General features: G+C 36.9%; 1 protein-coding gene across 3 annotated transcripts in view; it reads right to left on the bottom strand.

The window, feature by feature from the left end:
• The window catches only part of SMC5 (structural maintenance of chromosomes 5), an 89,722-nt gene extending 71,776 nt beyond the window's left edge, over positions 1 to 17,946 (bottom strand). For 2 of the 3 annotated variants that reach the window (XM_047767756.1, XM_047767757.1), the window contains exons 1-3: positions 17,637 to 17,946; positions 13,072 to 13,213; positions 5,512 to 5,564 (exon numbers count right to left, since the gene is read on the bottom strand). In XM_047767756.1, the coding sequence (XP_047623712.1) occupies positions 5,512 to 5,564; positions 13,072 to 13,213; positions 17,637 to 17,833 (392 nt within the window). In that variant the 5' untranslated portion in view covers positions 17,834 to 17,946. Of the gene's footprint in view, positions 1 to 5,511; positions 5,566 to 13,071; positions 13,214 to 17,636 lie in introns of those variants that run through there. The other variant, XM_047767758.1, reaches the window with a different exon arrangement.
• Between the last annotated feature and the right edge of the window lie 1,667 nt (positions 17,947 to 19,613).

The raw sequence follows: 19,613 nt of genomic DNA, 5'->3' as shown, positions 1-19,613 counted from the left end.
AATCTAAAGGGGAGGGGGGGAACTACTGTAAAAAGCGATGATAAACACAAGGAACAGCACAAAGACAAACATGAAGATGTTAAAAAAAGTATGTCAAAATCATAGAATGTGGGGAAGGAATGTAAAATATAGACTCTTTTTTATTTTAATGTGTTTGAGCCTAAATGACTATCAGGCTAAAGAAAGAAGACACAGGAAGGGGTTAACATACTTAAAAAACAGGGCAATCACAAATCAAAACCAAACTAAACTAAAAAGAAAGTACCCAAGCATTAAATAAATGGAAATCATCCAACCAAAAGAAGAAAGGAATGAAGGAGAAACACATAATCAACTGGAAAACAAGGTTTAAGACGGCAATAAATACATGTCAATGGACTGAATGCTCCATCAAAAGACATGGAGTGGTAGATTGGATTAAAAAACCAAAAACCTGCAATCTGCAGTCTACAAGAGACTTACCTTAGGGCAAAGGGCACTTATAGACTGAAAGTGAGGGGATGGAAAAACATATTTCATGCCAATGGAAAGACAGAAAAGCAGGAGTTGTAATACTCATACCAGACAAAAGAGACTTTAAAATGAAGGCCATAAAGAAAGACAAAGGACACTATTTAATGGTAAAAGGATCCATTCAAGAAGAGGATACAGCAATTGTCAATATATATACCCCTAATATAGGAGCACCCAAATACCTAAAATAAATACTAATATATATAAAAGGAGAAATGGATGGGAATATAATCATACTAGGAGACTTTAACACCCCATTCACATAAATGGACAGATCCTCTAAACAGAAAATCCATAAGGCAACAGATCCTAAATGAAACAACAGAAAACTTAGATCTATTTGATATTTTCAGGACATTACATCCAAAAAAATCAGAATATACATTCTTCTCAAGTGCACACATGGACCATTTTCAAGGATTGATCACATCCTGGTGCACAAAGCTAACCTCAACAAATTTAAGAGTATAGAAATTATTTCAAGTATCTTCTCTGACCTCAATGGTGTGAAACTAGACATCAGCCACAGGAAAAGCAATGAGAAAAAACTAACTACATGGAGACTAAACAACATGCTACTAAAAAACAAATGAGTCAATGAGGAAATCAAGAAGGAAATTTTAAAAAATCTCATGAGACAAATGATAATGAGGACATTACAACTCAAAATCTATGGAATGCCATAAAAAGTACTACTCAGAGGGAAATTCATAGCAATACAAGCCTTCCTCAAAAAAAGAAGAAAAAATCTCAAATCGACAACTTAACCCACCACCTAAATGAATTAGAAAAAGAAGAAATGAAAGCTAAAGTCAGCAGAAGGAAGGAAATCATAAAGATCAGAGGAAACCAATAAAATAGAGATTCAAAAAATAATAGAAAAAAAATCAATAAAACCAAGAGCTGCTTCTTTGAAAGGGTAAACAAAACTGACAAACCTCTGGCTAGCCTCACCAAGAGGAGAGAAAAAACCCAAATAAACAAAATAAGAAATGAAAAAGGAGAAACCACAATGAATACTGCAGAAATACAAAAAACTATGAGAGAATACTATGAACAATTATAAGCCAACAAATTTGACAAACTAGAAGAAATGGACAACTTTCTAGAGACTTACAGCCTGCCAAAACTGAATCAAGAAGAAACATATCAACTGAACAGATGGATCACTAGAAATGAAATTGAGTATGTATTAAAAACACTCCCTACAAATAAAAGTCCAGGACCACATGGCTTCACAGGCGAATTCTACTAAACATACAGAGGACCTTATACCCATCCTCCTTAAATTTTTCAAAAGGCTGAAAAAGAAGGAACATGCCTAAAGACATTCTATGATGCTGCCATCACCCTAATACCAAAAGCAGATAAAGATACCACCAAAAAAGAAAACTACAGACCAATATTGCTGATGAATACAGACAGACACAAATATTCTCAACAAAATTTTAGCTAACTGAATCCAACAACATATAAAAAAGATCATACACCATGACCAGGTAAGATTCATCCCAGGTACACAAGGATGTTTCAACATACGCAAATCAATCATCATCACACACCACATTCACAAAAGGTCAAAAACCACATGATCATCTCAATAGGTGCAGAAAAAGCGTTTGACAAAGTCCAACATCCATTCATTATCAAAACTCTTATCAAAGTGGGTATAGAGGCAACATAATATAATAAAAGCCATTTATGACAAACACACATCAAGTATAATACTCAATGGAGAAAAGCTGAAAGCCTTCCCACTACAATGTAGAACATGACAAGGATGCCCACTCTCTGTATACTAACAATGAAACATTAGAAAAGGAATACAAAAATACAACACCTTTTATTTATTTATTTAATTTTTAAAATTTTTTTTTGTCCTTTTGCCATTTCTTGAGCCACTCCCACAGCATATGGAGGTTCCCAGGATAGGAGTCGAATCAGAGCTGTAGCTGCTGGCCTATGCCAGAACCACAGCAACGTGGGATCTGAGCCGCATCTGTGACCTACACCACAGCTCACGGCAACACCAGATCCTTAGCCCACTGAGCAAGGCCAGGGATTGAACCCGTAACCTCATGGTTCCTAGTCAGATTCATAAACCACTGAGCCACAATGGCAACCCCCCCAAAATACAATACCTTTTAAAATTGCACCCCCAAAAAAATCAAATACCTGGGAATACACCTGACCAAGGAGGTAAAGGACTTATATGCTGAGAACTATAAAACATTAATCAAGGAAGTTAAAGAGGATTCAAAAAAATGTAAAGATATTTCATGCTCCTGGATAGGAAGAATGAATACTGCTAAAATGACCATACTACCCAAAGCAATCTACAGATTCAATGCAACCCCTATCAAATTGCCCATGACATTGTTCACAGAACTAGAACAAACAATCCAAAAATTTATATGGAACCACAAAAGACAGAATTACCAAAGCAATCCTGAGGAACAAAAACCAAGCAGGAGGCATAACTCTCCCAGACTTCAGGCAATATTACAAAGCCACAGTCATTAAGACAGTGTGGTACTGGTACCAAAACAGACATACAGTCCAACGGAACAGAATAGAGAACGCAGAAATAAACCCAGACACCTTTAGTCAAATAATCTTTGACAAAGGAGGCAAGAATATAAAATAGGAAAAAGACAGTCTTTTCAGCAAGCATTGCTGGGAAACCTGGACAGCTGCACGTAAATCAATGAAACTGGAACACACCCTCAGAGTTAATACTTTCTCCGTATTTTATAACTATACCTGACTTAGTAAATTTTTTAGTTTCAATATCTAAGAAACCACTGTGACCAATCAATATCAAGGCTAACCCAGGAGACGTTGTAGGTTAAGTTCCAGACCACTGCGATAAAAAGAATATTGTAATTAAGCAAGTCACTTTAATAAAACGTTATCTTTGCTGAAAACGGTTTCCTCCCATTATAGCCCCATTCTTTTTTAGATGGATTATTATGGAGCCTAAATTTCTATCTTCCTTTTTATGGTTATTGGCTATCCTGCTACTTAGAAGAGTCTTTTCCTTTCCTGAATTTTAAAAAATATTTTATATTTTTCTATTATTATTTTCAAAGTTACCTATTTTTTCACTCAGCCATTAACACATTGAAATTTTACTTATGTACAGTGTGTCTCAGAAGTCTCTAAATTGATGTTTTAAAAAATTAATATCCAATTATTTCACTCAAATTGAGTGATTTATACCCCATGCTTAAACAGCCACCTTTAAAATAAATTAGATTCTCATATTCATTTAGAACTGTTCCTGTTTTCTCCGTTCTGTTCTAGTTTCCTATACCAATACCATACTATCAAAAGCTTTATAATACACTTTAACATCTGTTACACAAATGTCTTATTCATGATTCTGTTTCTTCAAAATCTCTTGGGTTTTCTGGCACATTTATTCTTCCAGATGAACTTTACAGCCAACTTATATAAACTCGTTGAGTGTCACTGGAAGTGTATCAAACATGTACATTAGTTTGGAAAGGACTGGCATATTAACAGTGATTACAACTTTATAGTTTTAGAAACATAACACTTTTCCATTTATTCAGGTCTTAGTTTTGTATCCTTCAGTAAAATACTATTATTATATTTTAACCTCTTATTTTCTTCCATGTGTGCCTATTTCTCACTTCTACATAAATTTTAAAATTTCCAACAAGTTTTGAATAAAACATTTTTTTTCAAATTCTAAAAATAACAGGGCTATTAGATAACCTTTAAGAACTACTTCAGCTAAGAAAATTCCATGACTGTCTATAACACTCCAAAAAACAGCACTCTAAAAATCATCTGAAGGATATGCATATTTGCATATAAAAGACAAGGTATATAAACCAAGGATGCTTAATTGCTTTCATCTTCAAGAGTAACTCTCGTCCATCAGAAATGGCTGCAAAGAGTATGGAAAATTGACAACAACTAGGCTTGAAGGAAAAGGATACCATAATTAACAATTTCTATCATGAGGGAGGGAATGGAAAATGGTGACATAAATTTACCATACATGAAATTCACCAAACCATTAGCAGTGTTATTTGTAGTAGAATTATGGCAAGAAGGCCTTAATTTTCATCTTTTTACACTTCTATATTGTTTGCATTTTTTTAAACAAGCAAGTATTCTGCTTTCAAATCAGAAAAAAAAAGATGGCTTAAATTTGTAAATAATACTGTAACTTCTTAATCAACATTTAACAGCGTTATATTTCTATTTCATCCTCATAAATTTAATTTAATAATTTTTCCAGGAATTCCTATTGTGGCACAGCAGAAACAAAACCAACTGGGAACCATGAGGTTGCAGGTTCAACTCCTGGCCTCGCTCAGTGGGTTAAGGATCTGGCGTTGCCGTGAGCTGTGGTGTAGGTTGTAGATGCAGCTCAGATCTGATGTTGCTGTGGCTGTGGCATAGGCTGGAAGCTGTAGCTCCAATTGGACCCCTAGCCTGGGAACCTCCATAGGCCATGGGTGCAGCCCTAAAAACCCAAAGAATTTTTCCAAAAGAAAATTCTTACAATTCAGGATTTAAAAGCTCCATTTGAAAAAAAAAATTTTTGGAGTTCCCATTGTTCCTTGCAGTAAATAACCTAATATCCATGAGGACACGGGTTTGACCCCTGGCTTCACTCAGTGGGTTAAAGATCTGGCACAGCCATGAAAGGTGGTATAGGTCCAAGACGCCACTCAGATCTGGCATGGCTGTGACTGTGGCACCAGCCAGAAAGCTCCTAGCCTGGGAACTTCCATGTGTCACAAGCGCCGCCCTAAAAAGACAAAAACATTTTTTTCTTTTAATTTTTAAAAAATTAAAAAAACCCTAACTTGTCTGGAAAAAGTATTCCTTAAATATTATTTTCACTATTTAGGCCATAATTCTGAATTATAGCTCTTTACTAAAGTCATGAAGAAAATGTGAACATAAACTAAGAAATTATGCAGGAAAACTGGTTTCAGCACTTTTAACACTTACAATTCAATTTCAACCATGCCTTTGGAACATCCTCTCTTCACAAAAAAGCCAACCTAAAACATAAAAAGACAAAGTGAGCCGTGTGATAACATTCCCAGGTTAACAATCACAGATTCTGTCAGATCGAGATTCTTTTTTTTTGGTTTTTAGGGCTGCACTCTCAGCACATGGAAGTTCCAGGCTAGGGGTCGAATCCGAGCTACAGCTGCCAGCCAGGGCCACAGCCACATGGGATCCCATGTACAATCCAGCAGATCATTACATAAAGATAAGGATTTAATAAATGATTTCCGACAATTAAAAAACTACTTATCAAAACTTAGGAAAAGTCTGAGTTGGTTCTTGGAAGTTGTCTACTCCAACCCCTGTTTTTTGAAATAAAGAAAAACTGAGTTCTAGACAATTGACTAAGGTTACAAAAGCCAATTATTAATAAAGCAGTATCTTGTCTACCTCATAAATGCCTCCCATATAGCATTTTTTTTTTGGTCTTTTTTTTTGTTGTTGCTGTTGTTGCTATTTCTTGGGCCGCTCCCGCGGCATATGGAGGTTCCCAGGCTAGGGGTTGAATCGGAGCTGTAGCCACCAGCCTACGCCAGAGCCACAGCAACGCGGGATCCGAGCCGCGTCTGCAACCTACACCACAGCTCACGGCAACGCCGGATCGTTAACCCACTGAGCAAGGGCAGGGACCGAACCCGCAACCTCATGGTTCCTAGTCGGATTTGTTAACCACTGCGCCACAACGGGAACTCCCCATATAGCATTTTTAAAAAACATACTTTGAATAGATTTATCATCTTAAGGGGTTTATAACTCAATATTGTAACCTACATTAAATTTTACGCCTGGCTAAGAACCCTGTAATAACATTTTGATAATACTGCAATATTTACAATTTTAGAAAAAAGAATCATTTCAAGTTTTAAACGTATTTTACAGTGGAGTAACAATTCAACTTTTAGACTTTCTTTTTAAAATGTGTTTTTATATGAAATACATTTATATAAACAGTATGTATAGGAGTTCCCGTCGTGGCTTAGTAATTAATGAATCCGACTAGGAACCATGAGGTTGCGGGTTCGGTCCCTGGCCTTGCTCAGTGGGTTAACGATCCGGAGTTGACATGAGCTGTGGTGTAGGTCGCAGACGAAGCTCGGATCCCACAGTGCTTGTGGCTCTGGTGCAGGCCGGTGGCTACAGCTCTGATTCTACCCCTAGCCTGGGAACCTCCATATGCCAGGGGAGTGGCCCAAGAAATAGCAAAAAGACAAAACAAACAAACAAAAAAACAGTATGTATAAACTTCATGCACTGATTAAGGAATAATAAAACCAGTTATCTATCAATTTAAGGAACTGATCATAATCAGTGTATCTGACATTCTGTGTGTAACTCTCCCCAACTGCATCCTTCTCTCTCAACAAATGTAAACTCTAAACTGATTTACTGATCATTCTTTTGCTTTTATTTTTATTATATACATCTCTATACATTAAATGTTTTTAACCATTCCATAAACAAATTCACATTATTTTTTTCAAGATAGCATTTTTCCTTAAAATTATGTTTTTGAGATTTAACCACTGAGCTAAAGTTTTTACTGTCATATAATATTCAATTTATTTGACTATACTAGAATTTATTGCAAACAAAACTGCCATAAATATTTCTATAATTTCACCTAGTATAAATGTACAAGTTTACTAGGGTACCTAGGAGTATAATTTTTGAGTGACTGAATATAGGCATTTACAGATTTACTAGGTAATGCCATATCATTTTCCAAGGTTTTACAAACTCATATTCCAATAAGAATGCAAAGTTACCATTACTTTATGTCCTTATAAACACATGGCACTGCTAGAATTTTTCCAGATCTGATGGAGACAACATGCCAGGGTTAATTTGCTTTTATCTGATACTTCATGAAGCTGAAGATCTTTTCAAGTATTTACTGGCTGTCCGGGTTGCCTCTTCTGTGAGACGTTTGAGCTGACCTTTTGCCCATTTTCCTTCTGAGTTGCTATTTTTTGCTTATCATATAATCTAGATACAATTTTGTTATATATACCTTCTTCCAATTTGCAGCTAGTGTTGTCTCTATAAGGTGTCTTTTGATGAACAAAAGTTTCTTAATTTTATTATAGCTGAATTTACCAACTGTTTCTTTGCAGTCTATACTTTTATTTAAGATTTTTTTTCTTTAACCTAAAGTCAAAAGATATTCTCATTTATTACCAATATCTTCTAAAAACTTTCTGGTCAATCACATTTAGATCTTTAATCCACCTATAACTGATTTTACTAAAGAGTGAGGAAAGGACTCAATTTCACTTTTTTCCCATACCATGGATAGACAGTTTGTTATAGAGTTGGTTATACAGTTTGATAACCAACTGCCTCAGCACTATTTATCCATCTTTTCCCCATTCATCTACAATGTCAGTTCTAATAAATAGTTTTTACTAAGTATGGCTTTGTATCTGGGCTCTTTATTGTCACATTGCACATGTTTATTCTACACCAGTATCACAATGGATTAGTTTATTGTAGTTTTGCATTGTCTTGACATCAGATAGGTGAGTTTTTCCATTTTGTCCTGTTTCTTTAGAAATATCTTGGCTATTTTCTGCCCTCTGCTCTTCCATCTAAATTTTAGAACCAGCTTACAATTTGTATTGACAGTACTGGGATTTTAACTGGAATGACACTCAACATGCAGTTCAAGACATTTGAGAAGAATGACATTTTTATATTAGGTCTTCTTGTCCATTAATATAGTGTATCTCTCCACTTAAACTTTAATGTTTTTAAATAAAATCTGTAATTCTTCCACATAGGGCTTACATTCTTTTATTAATTTACTGCTATGAACTGTACTTCTGTTATTACAATACCCATTTTTAACTGCATTTTCTGTTCACTGTTAGTGTTAGAAATGCAACTGATATTTATCATACAACTTTTTTGAGGGGGGTTCTCAGTTTTTATTTCTAATTGGCTAATTATTTCTAAGTTTATTATTAACTCTAATCGATAGATATAACCCAGAGAACTCTGACGTAGGCTAGTGGCTACAGCTCCAATTAGACTCTTAGCCTGGGAATCTCCATATGCCACGAGTGCAGCCCTAGAAAAGACAAAGAAAAAAGAAAAAGATACAACCCACAGAAACAAGCGGTTTTGGAGTCCTCAGTAAGTTAAAGAATGTAAAAAGGTCTTTACTGTAGTCTGGGCTTCTATAACAAAAAAAACCATAGACTAGGTGGCTTAAACATTTACTTCTCACAATTCTGAGGTTAGGAAGTCCAAGATCAAGGTGCCCACAGATTCAGTGTCTGTGTTACACAACCTTATACCTAGCAATCCTAATAAATGTGCATATTAAGCCATCAGGAGGCTTAACTGGAGTATGGAGATACTCATAATTGTGAATGACCATTTTCTTTCTTTCTAACATATATCTTTTCTGTCCTACCTAGAACTTCCAGTACAATGTTCAACAGTAATGATAGCAGGTAATCTCAACTTGTTCCTGAACTTGCTATACATTTTCATAGATATCTTCTATAAAATTAAGAAAGGTCCTTCCTATTCCTAGTTTGCTAAGAGTAAATTATTGTGGAATTTAATTGAATGCTTTTTCTCTACTGAGCTGATGATGCAGTTTTTCTTCAAAATGTGGTGCATTTTGTGAATTTTTTTTCTAATATTCAATCAACCTCTCATTCTCTGAATAAATCCAATTTGGTCATGATGTATTCTTTATTCTTAAATTCAACATATTAAAGCTTCTTTTTTTCTGTGATTTTTGCTTCTAGATTCAAGAGTGAAACTGGCTTGTAATTTTCTCACTCTATCCTTGACTGATTTGGGTACCTAGAGTCACATTCTCTATTTAAAAGAGGAACTTACTGCTGCCAGAACTAATCCATAATTGTTTTTGTCTAGTGTTCTCTATGAGAAAAAAATTTACCAGTTAATTTATTTTTCTACTTAATCAGTTTTGATAATTTAAGTAGTTGTAGAAACATATATTCACAACTTTTTAAAAATGTAAACTCCAGTGACATGTTCCTTGTAATATTCTTACGTAATTTTTTAAACCTCTGTTACATTCTTGTAACACCCTGGTGGTAGTCATCAGGGCAGTTCATGAATATTCTGATTCTCCTTTTAAGCCAATGGTATGACTGCACTTGCTCTTTCCCTCTGACCCAAGTTATATCCTTGTGACTTGCTCCGTCCAATGAAATATGAGTAGAATATATATATTTACTATTAAAAAATATTCATATACAAGTTGACCTGCATAGTTCAAACCTGCACTGTTAAAGGATCAACTGTATAACTGAAAAGAAGATTCCATCAGCCTAAGTACCTAAGTGATCATAAACAGCTTACAATGGATAAACAGTAAGAATTGATCTTTTGTAAAAAAATAAAATAAAAATAAATTTAAAAAGAAAAAAAGAATTAATCTTTTGTATGTTTAAACCACTTAAATTTGAGTGTTTTCTGGATCACAATATAACATATCTTAACTATTACTTTTTGCCACTCTTTATATTATTTTTTTCTTCTTTTCTTTTCAAGCCCCCCTATATCTCAGAAGTTTCTGATTTCATTAGTCTTATTGAAAAGCAATTTTTGGTTTTGTGGTCCCTATCGTATCCTTGATTACTATTTTATTAATTTCTGCTCTTAACTTTTCAGTTTCCATTAAGATTTATTCTTTGACCTGTGTATAAGAAGTATACATTTCATTCTGAAAAAATGGGAAAATTTTAGTTATCTTTGTTATTATTTCTATCTTAGTAGCACTGTGGTCAGAGAACATGGTCTATGTGGTAGTAATTCTTTGATATTTTTGATACTTGCTCTATGGCTCAGTACACAGTTAATTTTAAGAAATATTTCCATTTGTGCTTAAAAAGAATGTGTGCTCTCCGACTGTTCAGTGCAGTGTATACAACATGTCCATTAGTTCAACCTGTTGCTCATACCTTCTATACTCTAATTTTTTATCCGACCAATCTATTGAGTACTTAGAGCTCTTTTACTATGACTAGGGATCTGATAATGTGGCTTTAAGAATTCTGTGATTTCGCTTACATATTTTAAAGCTGGATTATGTGAATTTGAGAACTGAATTATCTGCTTGCTGAACTGAACCTTTCATCAATATTTAATGACCATCTTCATCTCTAAAAGTTGTTTTTCTTTTAAATTATATTTTGCCTGGCATTAAATCAGCTACACCTACTTTCTTTTGCATATTTGCTTGGTATGTATTTTTTCATCCTTTTACTTACAAGTTCTCTGTAGCTTTTTATTTTAGATATTCTAACTATAAACAAAATGAAATTGAACTTTATCTATCTATTCTAATAGACTTTCTCATTTAATAAGAATTTAGACCATTTATAATTATTGTGGTTGTATTGTACATGTATTTCTACTATCTTATTTTATGTTTCTTAATGACGTCCTTTTCTGTATTTCTGTTTCTTTTTTCTTCCTCCTCCTTTCTCAAGATTCCTTTCAGGTTGTTTGGGCAGTGGCTATTTTTTTCTCTACTTTTTTAACCTCTCTTGTTTGAAAGTTTTATATTTCAATTTTTTCACTGGTTTACCCTAGAAATATTTTTTTAATTTTTTTGCTTTTTAGGGCCATACCTGCAGCATATGGAAGTTGCCAGGCTAGGGGTTGAATCGGAGCTATGGCTGCTGGCCTACACCATAGCCACAGCAATGTGGGATCCGAGCCATGTGTGCAACCAACCCCCACTGAGAGGGGCCAGGGATCAAACCTGTATCCTCATGGATCCTAGTCAGATTCGTTTCTGCTGAGCCACAATGGGAACTGCTACCCTAGAAATTTTAACATGCATATTTAACTTAATAAAATCTAAAGTTAACTAATTATCTTAACTCCCTCTCAATAATACAAATTCATAGGCTACTTTAACTCTGATCACTTCCTTCCTGTTGTCCAAGGACAACAATTTATTTCTATCTTCCTTAATTTACAAACTTGACAAATGAGCCATTAGTATTTTATACAGTTTACATATAACTTCCCTACATGCTTACCATTTTCTTGCTCACCATTTCTTCTTACCTCTCAGATGTTCCTTCTGGAATCATTTTTTTTCTTCCTAAATCATATAATTTCAAAGTTCCTTTATGAGGATCTCGGGCTTTATTTTTTTCCCCTCTGTTCTGATTTTGAGACCATATCATGACTATGTTTGATATTCTGGAATTCCCTACAATTTATGTCTATTTGTGTATTTCATTTATCTCATCAGAGATATATTAGGTGTCTTGAATCTGGGAATTCAAGTTTTTCAATATTGCTGAAAAATTCTGAGTCATTCTTTCTTTGAATATTGCCTCTTCCTTAGTCCACTATATCCCTATGGAGATACTTAGATATATACTGGACTATCTTCCTTTAACTATCAGATCTCAACCTTGCTTTCATTTCCCCCCCTCACTTTAGCTTTATATTACATTTTTAGAAAAACAGTCAAGTATTTTGGTTCACAAATTCTCAAATGTGTCTGCTTTGTTGTTTTACCGGTCCACCAAGTCTCTCTCCCATGTATTTTTATTTCTTTATATTCTATTTGATTCTTTTTTCACATTTACCTGATCTTTTTGTTACTTATTCTTTTGTTATACTTGCAACCTTCTTTAAGTTTCTTAAATAAATTAAGTACTCCTAGTTTACATTCTACAGCTGCAAGCTTTGTAGGTCTGATTGTAAAGTCTGTTGTTTTTGTTAGCTTTTATTTTTGGTGATTTATTTCTTTCTATGCTTTGTGATTATTTTTAAGGTACGATTTATGAATTTCTTGAAACTTTATGTCAGAATTCTTTCGAGGACAGCAATGAAGGTATTTTCCTTTAGAGGATTTGCATTTGCTTCTGCCAGGTACCTAGAGATATCAGTAACTGGGACTACTTTACACTACAATTACAATATGTGTGTTAAGGACTGTTTGGAACACTTTCTTTTTCTTTTTTTTCCTACTGTATTCAGAGCTAACAATGAGATAAGTAATTCCCTGGTCACATTTTGTGATTTTTTTTTTTTTCTGCTACACGCAGTGCTTAGGTTCTAGTTTTATCTTCTAACTCCCCACTTTCAGGACCCCTCCAATCCTATGCAATCAATTCAAAGCCAGGTTTTAGGGTGTAAGATAAGCAAATATCCCTGGGGAAACAATTCCAGGGGCTGCTGAAATCTTCAGATTCAAACTACTTTGTTTGTGCCCTTTGTAAACTTACTTCACCTTTCTACAAGCCAAGCAATATCTTTCAAAAGATATATTTTATGCTATTTTTAAGGTTGCAGCTGTTACATACTTGGAAAATTCTCTAGGTATAGAGTGCAAAATACTTCTGAAAATGACAACCCACCAACTTTATTATTTATATTCAAGCACAACACATTTGCTACACCCAAGGACCTCAGACAGAAACTGCTTTGTTACTAAAAGCAATTCATGGCTTTGAATTTTGTTAAAAAGAACATACGTTAACTCACCTTATCTGCCCGTCCCATGAAAGCAGGTTTGCCCGCTAATCCAAGGCAAATGGCACACACGATGCTGGACTTCCCTGTTCCATTAGCTCCAATAATCATATTCAAGTGGGGCCCAGGAGATACTTCACAGATATCATATGTTCTAAATTATAAAGAGGTAATATTACTAAGCAGAGATAATAAGTGAAGGATAGTTTCTTACCAAAGCACATTTTCTTACATTACAGGCTTCCTCAAATTCCTTTGAAAACCACCTAACCTTATTAATTTAATGTAAGGTTAATTTACAGATTATTAATCAACTAGAGAGAAAAATCTGTTAGTGGGAGAAATGAAAAAGTGATAATGCATATCTAAAATAAGAACATTCAAAAATAAAAATTAAAAAAAAAACATTCATGGAGAAGTAAGACTTCATGTGCTTTTCTTCAAATATAAAGTTTGCTGAATAAAGCGAAGTTCGATATTATTCTTTAACACGAGAGTGTATTAAGGCTAATGTACAAATAAAATAACTTTAAAACAAATTATACTTATAAAAATGAAGCCATAGCTCATCCTAAATCTGTGGATCTTATATTTATATTTCTCTCACTCTGTTTTGTTTTTTTTTGGGGGGGGGTCAGTATAACCTAAAGGTTAACTGATTATTTATTTCTCTTGAATTAAAATGCTTACTAGCAACTTCTCATGGTTTAATACTTGAAAACAATCCGAATTATCTTTATTCTAGTTAGAAAACTGAAAATATATCAATTCAATAATTTCATTTTATTATTAATTTTAAAAATAATATCCATTTCCTTTAATATACTGTCAGACATTCACCAAAGGATCTACTTTTAGCATATATTCAAATAAATTTTATTCCTATGGGAGGAAAGAGGAGTGTATCATCTCCAAGCACTTCTGTAATATTCCTTCATATCAGGAAGCAGCATGCTCTCTAGCACTCTACCTGCAATAGTGGCATCTAATCCTTATCAGTCCTCAGGGACAGCTAGGGCAAAATGTGAAGCAAACTCTGACTCAGATATCTTTCCAACTTGTCTTTGAATATCTTTTTTTTTTTTGTCTTTTTGGTATTTCTTGGGCTGCTCCCGCGGCATCCGGAGGTTCCCAGGCTAGGGGTCAGATTGGAGCTGTAGCCACCGGCCTATGCCAGAGCCACAGCAACGCGGGATCCGAGCCGCATCTGCAACCTACACCACAGCTCACGGCGACACCGGATCCTTAACCCACTGAGCAAGGCCAGGGACCGAACCCGCAACCTCATGGTTCCTAGTCAGATTCGTTAACCACTGCGCCAAGACGGGAACTCCTATCTTTGAATATCTTGAATTAGAACCCATAAGTAATGTTCTGTTCCCATAGAGTTTAAGTCAGCTGCCAACTAATTCCCTAAGAATAAAAGCTTAGCCCGCTACTAACCTGCCAAATAGTTTAACCAAGTACACTTCAACTTTAATACTCAAAGAAATTAATAATTCTGAAATGCTAGGTGGTAATAAAATAAATACAGCTTAGTAGCATTTTCTGGCTGGTTTCCAACTCCATATCTCTGCACAGCACCTACCTATCTTTTCAGATGCTTTATTCTGTTACCAGCTGAGTCTTAAAGCAACTCTTTACAATGGTTAAAATAAAACTAGTTTGGGAATTTCAGACATCTGGAAAATTAACTGACTTGGAACTTCTTAATCCCAACACATGAAGCCCCATTTTTTAATACTTGAATTTCCTACTATTAAATTTCTGAGCTACTGCTGTTATCTCATGTATTCATCACAGTCTTAGGTAGCATCTATAAGTCAGGTGATCTATAAATGCAATTACCACCTCGAGAATGCTATTTGGATGGCTCATAACAGACTTCAAAATTGAGAACTCAACCCACCATCTTTTCCATCTAAAGCCACTCTTGCGGTCCTTAGTGAATGACATCAAGGCATTAGTTTTGTATCATCTTTGATTCTTACCTTCTCCTTCACCTCTATCCACACTACCACTCCTTCATCCAATCACCAAATCATGTTGGTAGAGAAACAAATCTGACATTACTTGTTTAAAAAAAAAGAGAAAGAAAAATAGGACCCTTCATTATTTAGCTCTAACTCATCTTTTTCTACTATCTTCTTCCTCTATGCTCTTATAAGACCTCTAAATTCAATCCGTAAAGAATTTCCTTCAGTTTCTCGACTATCCCTTATGCTTCCTTCTTTTTCTAAGCCTTGCGCACACTATTCCTTCTGCCTAGCACTCTCTCTCTCCACTCTCAATCCCATTTGACTTGGGAAATCCTTTCCTAGACTACTCTCTCTCGGGCCATTTTGGTTTTCTAAGCCTCAAACACCTCTCCACTGTGAACATAAAACAAAACTTCACCTAGCTTTGCACTTTCCAACTACCTTTTCTTGCTCCTCTTCACATTCAAGCTATATTTCCCCACGTTCATTCACTCTTCTATTACTTACAGTTTTCTGCCTACACAACTTCATCAAAGAGTCAAAGATTTCCTAACTGCTAAATGCATGGGTTCTTTTCTCTCCTGTAATCTGAATTCAAAGTAGCAAATAATGTTTTTGGATCTTTTTCCTTGGCTTCTTTGATAATACTCTCCCACAGTTCTCCTCTTACTTCTCTGAACAGTTCCTTCTCAATCTGTGAGATATGCCTGGCCTTAAATGCAGAGATTTCTCCAGGACTCTGTAGTTGGTCTTCTATTCCCAATCATATTTCCTTTTGGGCAATTTCAACCATTTCTGCAATTTCAACAACCACTTATATGCATGATTTCCAATTCTCTCTCCTGTTCACATTTTCCAGTAAGCTCCAAACACTTAGAAATATTGCCTATAGGTACTATTCCCTTGTGGTACAGTGGGTTAAGGATCTGGTGTTGTCACGGGTTGCTGCTGTGGCATGGGTTTGATCCCTGGCCTGGGAACTTTTGCATGCTGTGGGCGCAGCAAAAAACCAAAAACCCTCCCTACAGAAGATCTTTTAGATGTCCCACAGGAAATTTCAAGGCATTTATTATCTTCCCCAAACTGTTCCTTCTACTGAATACCACTATAAATGTCCAATTCTCCAAGGCAGAGACTTAAGAAAAATGCTGCATTCCTCCCTTACTATCATGCCTCACAAATAATCTGCAGCCGGAGCCTGTCAAATCTCTTCTTTCTGCTCCCACTTTCCAACGCTAGGTTCAAACTCTGAATCATCTCTGCCCTTGTATTGTAAAAGCCTTGTTGCCTTCACTTTTGCACCTTTTCTAAATGATCCTTCACAATGCTGCCGAAGTAATATGTCACATGTCATGCATGCACTTAACCTGGCAACCTACAGCATAGAACTGGAATTCCTCAGCATAGGAAACACAGACCCCCAAGAGTTGTCTTCAGTATAAACCCTGTTCACATATTCACATCCTGTGCTCTAACCATACTAAAATACTGGAAATTTCTTAATCATAACCATTTCAGGTAATTCCTTCTGTCAGCAATGCTCTTCCTTTTTAAGAATGTCATAATCTCCAGTACAAAGCCCTTCTCACAGTGGTGGACAAAATTAACCATTTTAGCCATTGCTCCCCCTTGCATCCTGATGCACATATGTTATTAAGGCAAATACTTCGTTTGATTATATTTATCTTTCCTGATTTGGATTCAAACAACAATTCCGCTACTTATTAGCTGTGTAAACGTGGGCAAATTAACCTCTGAGCTTATCAATGGAAATAATATAAAGCGTTGTTACCAGGAAAGAATGAGAGCATTGTGTAAATAAAGCACCTACTTCTATAGCATATGACAGATGCTTGAAAAATAATGTTAGTAAGGTTACTGCAGTTCTGTTTTCCCTATGTTACTCTGCGCAAGCTTAAAAAAAAATAAATCTTAAATGAACTTTAAGGTGCTAGACAGATACACGGTATTTGTGTTAAAACATATTTAAAAATTCTACAGTGAGTATTATGGTTAGTTGTCTGAACGGATAAAAAAGGAACCAGAAAGCCAGATTTGAAAGGGTCAAGGGTCTTCTGGGAGCGCAATAACTGAGAGTAAGGCTTAATTTTCAGGTACATTTCAACCTCCATTAGGAAACCTTCACCATCTTTGTCCACCTAGCAACTGCCTACTCTTCACGAATCTGTCACAGCATCACTGCCGTTCTGATTTAACTGTTGCTTCCTCTGAGTTCCCAAGAACCACAGTTTTGCGAATTACAGATTACGTCCTACCTCTACAGGCTGTGACTCCCAGCGGGCAGAGATCGAATCCCTACTACGTCCACTGCCCGCCATATGACGTCTTCAAACAACATTGGCGTTAAGAATTTTAAAAAAACATATCACCCAAGACACACTCCTACCACATCGACACACACGTCAATCTTCATGGCCGACGAATAAAACTCCTGACGGCAATCTCAGCACGAATTTACTGTCAAATCCACAAGCCAGGCACACATCCACCCACCTACCCCTGCACGCATGCAGCCTGCGCCCCCAGCCCGAGGGCCCGCTCGCCTCCCCAGCCCCGGCCCGGCCTCTGGCCACTCACAGGAAGTTCTCCATCGCGATGCGGACGATAGAGCCTTCTACGAAAGGCCCTGAAGACTGCAGCGGCAGTGGAGGCGGCGCCGCCGGCGGGGCCGAACTCTTTTTCTTGCTCGGGACCTCCGACGAGGGATCTCTGGGGAGAGCTCTCTTGGAGGCCAGGGGGATTGGTGTAGACGTTTTCTTGCTCGGTGTCGCCATTCTGGCTTCCTTTCCTTCTTGAGCTGGCTTCCGTTCCCACCGACCTGCAGGCCCTGCGCTCCAGCGCCCGGCTCCCGCGCGAACTGCCCTGGCGCGCGACTCCCCCACCCCCTGCCGGGAGCCCGCCCTCGCGCCTGCGTAGCTGAGACCGCTGGCGTCAGCGGTCACGCACCGCCCAGCGCTGGGCCTGGAAGGCCGAAACCCGTACGAAGGCGGGGGTGGAGCTGGGGGAAGCTGCTTCCGGGCTCTTTTCTCTATGTCTGAATACTTTGAGAAATTTTGTTTTGGTTTTGTTTTTTAACTCAAAAAAAGACATCAGTTGCATTTAGTATTTTGAAAGCCTTTTCAGTGCTCTGAGGAAACATCCGGGAGAGAAAGGAGGACGGTGTTTGTGATGGCACCTCGAGTGGGCAACGTCAGACCCCACTGGTGATGCTCGGAGTCTGCCCTCGGTTTGGACCTCTTCGTCTTCTTTCTTTGTTTTCAAGCAGGTTCCCATGTCCAAAAAGAAAGAAAAGAAAGGAAACTCTTCCAAATGGCTGTATGCCTTTCTCTCTCTTAAAGCATGGCGCTATGGTCTCCTGCACGCTCCAACTGGTAGAAAGACTGCACCACACAGATTCTCCTCATTGACTGTCCATCCCCTCGTTAATTCCCTTTTAAGACTCCCTCCCTCGAAGTTTCCAGAAACCCCGGAGCTCCCTGGCATGGTCTAGAGGGTGCTTCCACTTAAACTGGCTCACATTTGTCTAATTAACCTCCCTGTTAAGATGAGGTTCCTGTGACCTACTTATGTGTCATTCCCTCAACTAATAATGTCTAATCTACCAGAGGCTGGGTTGTGGCCTTGAGGGAGTGAGTGGAGAGATAGAAAAAGAACAAGTTAACCTAATTTCTGGCGGAGATAGGTGCTCAGAAGAGAAAAACAGAATGAATGTGATTGGAGAGGCAGGGAAGGCCTGTCAGAGGAAGTGATATTTGCGCTAAACCCTGAAGGCGAAGAAAGAGCCAGGTGTGGAGATAAGAAAAGAGCATTCTGGGCAAAGACAAAGGCTGTGGGTGGGAGAGTAAACCATGGAAGGAGTTAACAAAGGGAAGGCTGGCAGTAGAACCCCTGATTTCTGACCAATGCTCCTTTTCCAGGTTTCTGCTTCTTTCTCTCACAGGAGTGAAATCCACGCTCTCAAAGTTAGAACCAACGAAAAAATGAGTTGAAAAAACATGTAATTTTTCATGGTTATTAGGAAAAATATATATATATATATAAAATTTTGACTTTGCTTGCAGCATGAAGTTCCCAGGCCAAGGATGTAATCTGCACTATAGCTGTAACCACGGCAGTGACAATTCTGGATCCTTAAGCTGCTGAGCCACCAGGGAGCTCCACAAAAAATTTTTAAATAGAAATTAAAGAAGAATTTTGAAACTTCTGAACAGGAAATAATAAAGATAGTGCTTAGGAGGGCACTATACCATTATATGCTACACTGCTAGTAGAAATTGTTTGAAAAGTAACTTGGTACTCTGCTTCAAGAGCCTATTTCTTTGGAGAAATAGTTGTATTTGGGAAAATCTACCCTAATGGTAAAATAATACAGGCAGCAGTAATAGGAGTTAAGAGTGGGGAACCAATATAACCATCTTTATACCATCAACAGTTCTTCAGTGAATTAATCAAATTATGCTTATAAACTTGAAAGTTGGGAAAGGGCCTCTGAACTTGTGATGATCCCACAAATGTGCACACACTATGCGTTCTTGCCTGAGCACCGGCCAGTCA

The sequence above is a fragment of the Phacochoerus africanus genome, chromosome 2 (genome assembly GCF_016906955.1).
Source record: "Phacochoerus africanus isolate WHEZ1 chromosome 2, ROS_Pafr_v1, whole genome shotgun sequence".
Classification (NCBI taxonomy): Eukaryota; Metazoa; Chordata; class Mammalia; order Artiodactyla; family Suidae; genus Phacochoerus; species Phacochoerus africanus.
The sequence above is the reverse complement of the archived record's forward strand: the minus strand, read 5'-3'. Positions and strand labels throughout refer to the sequence as shown.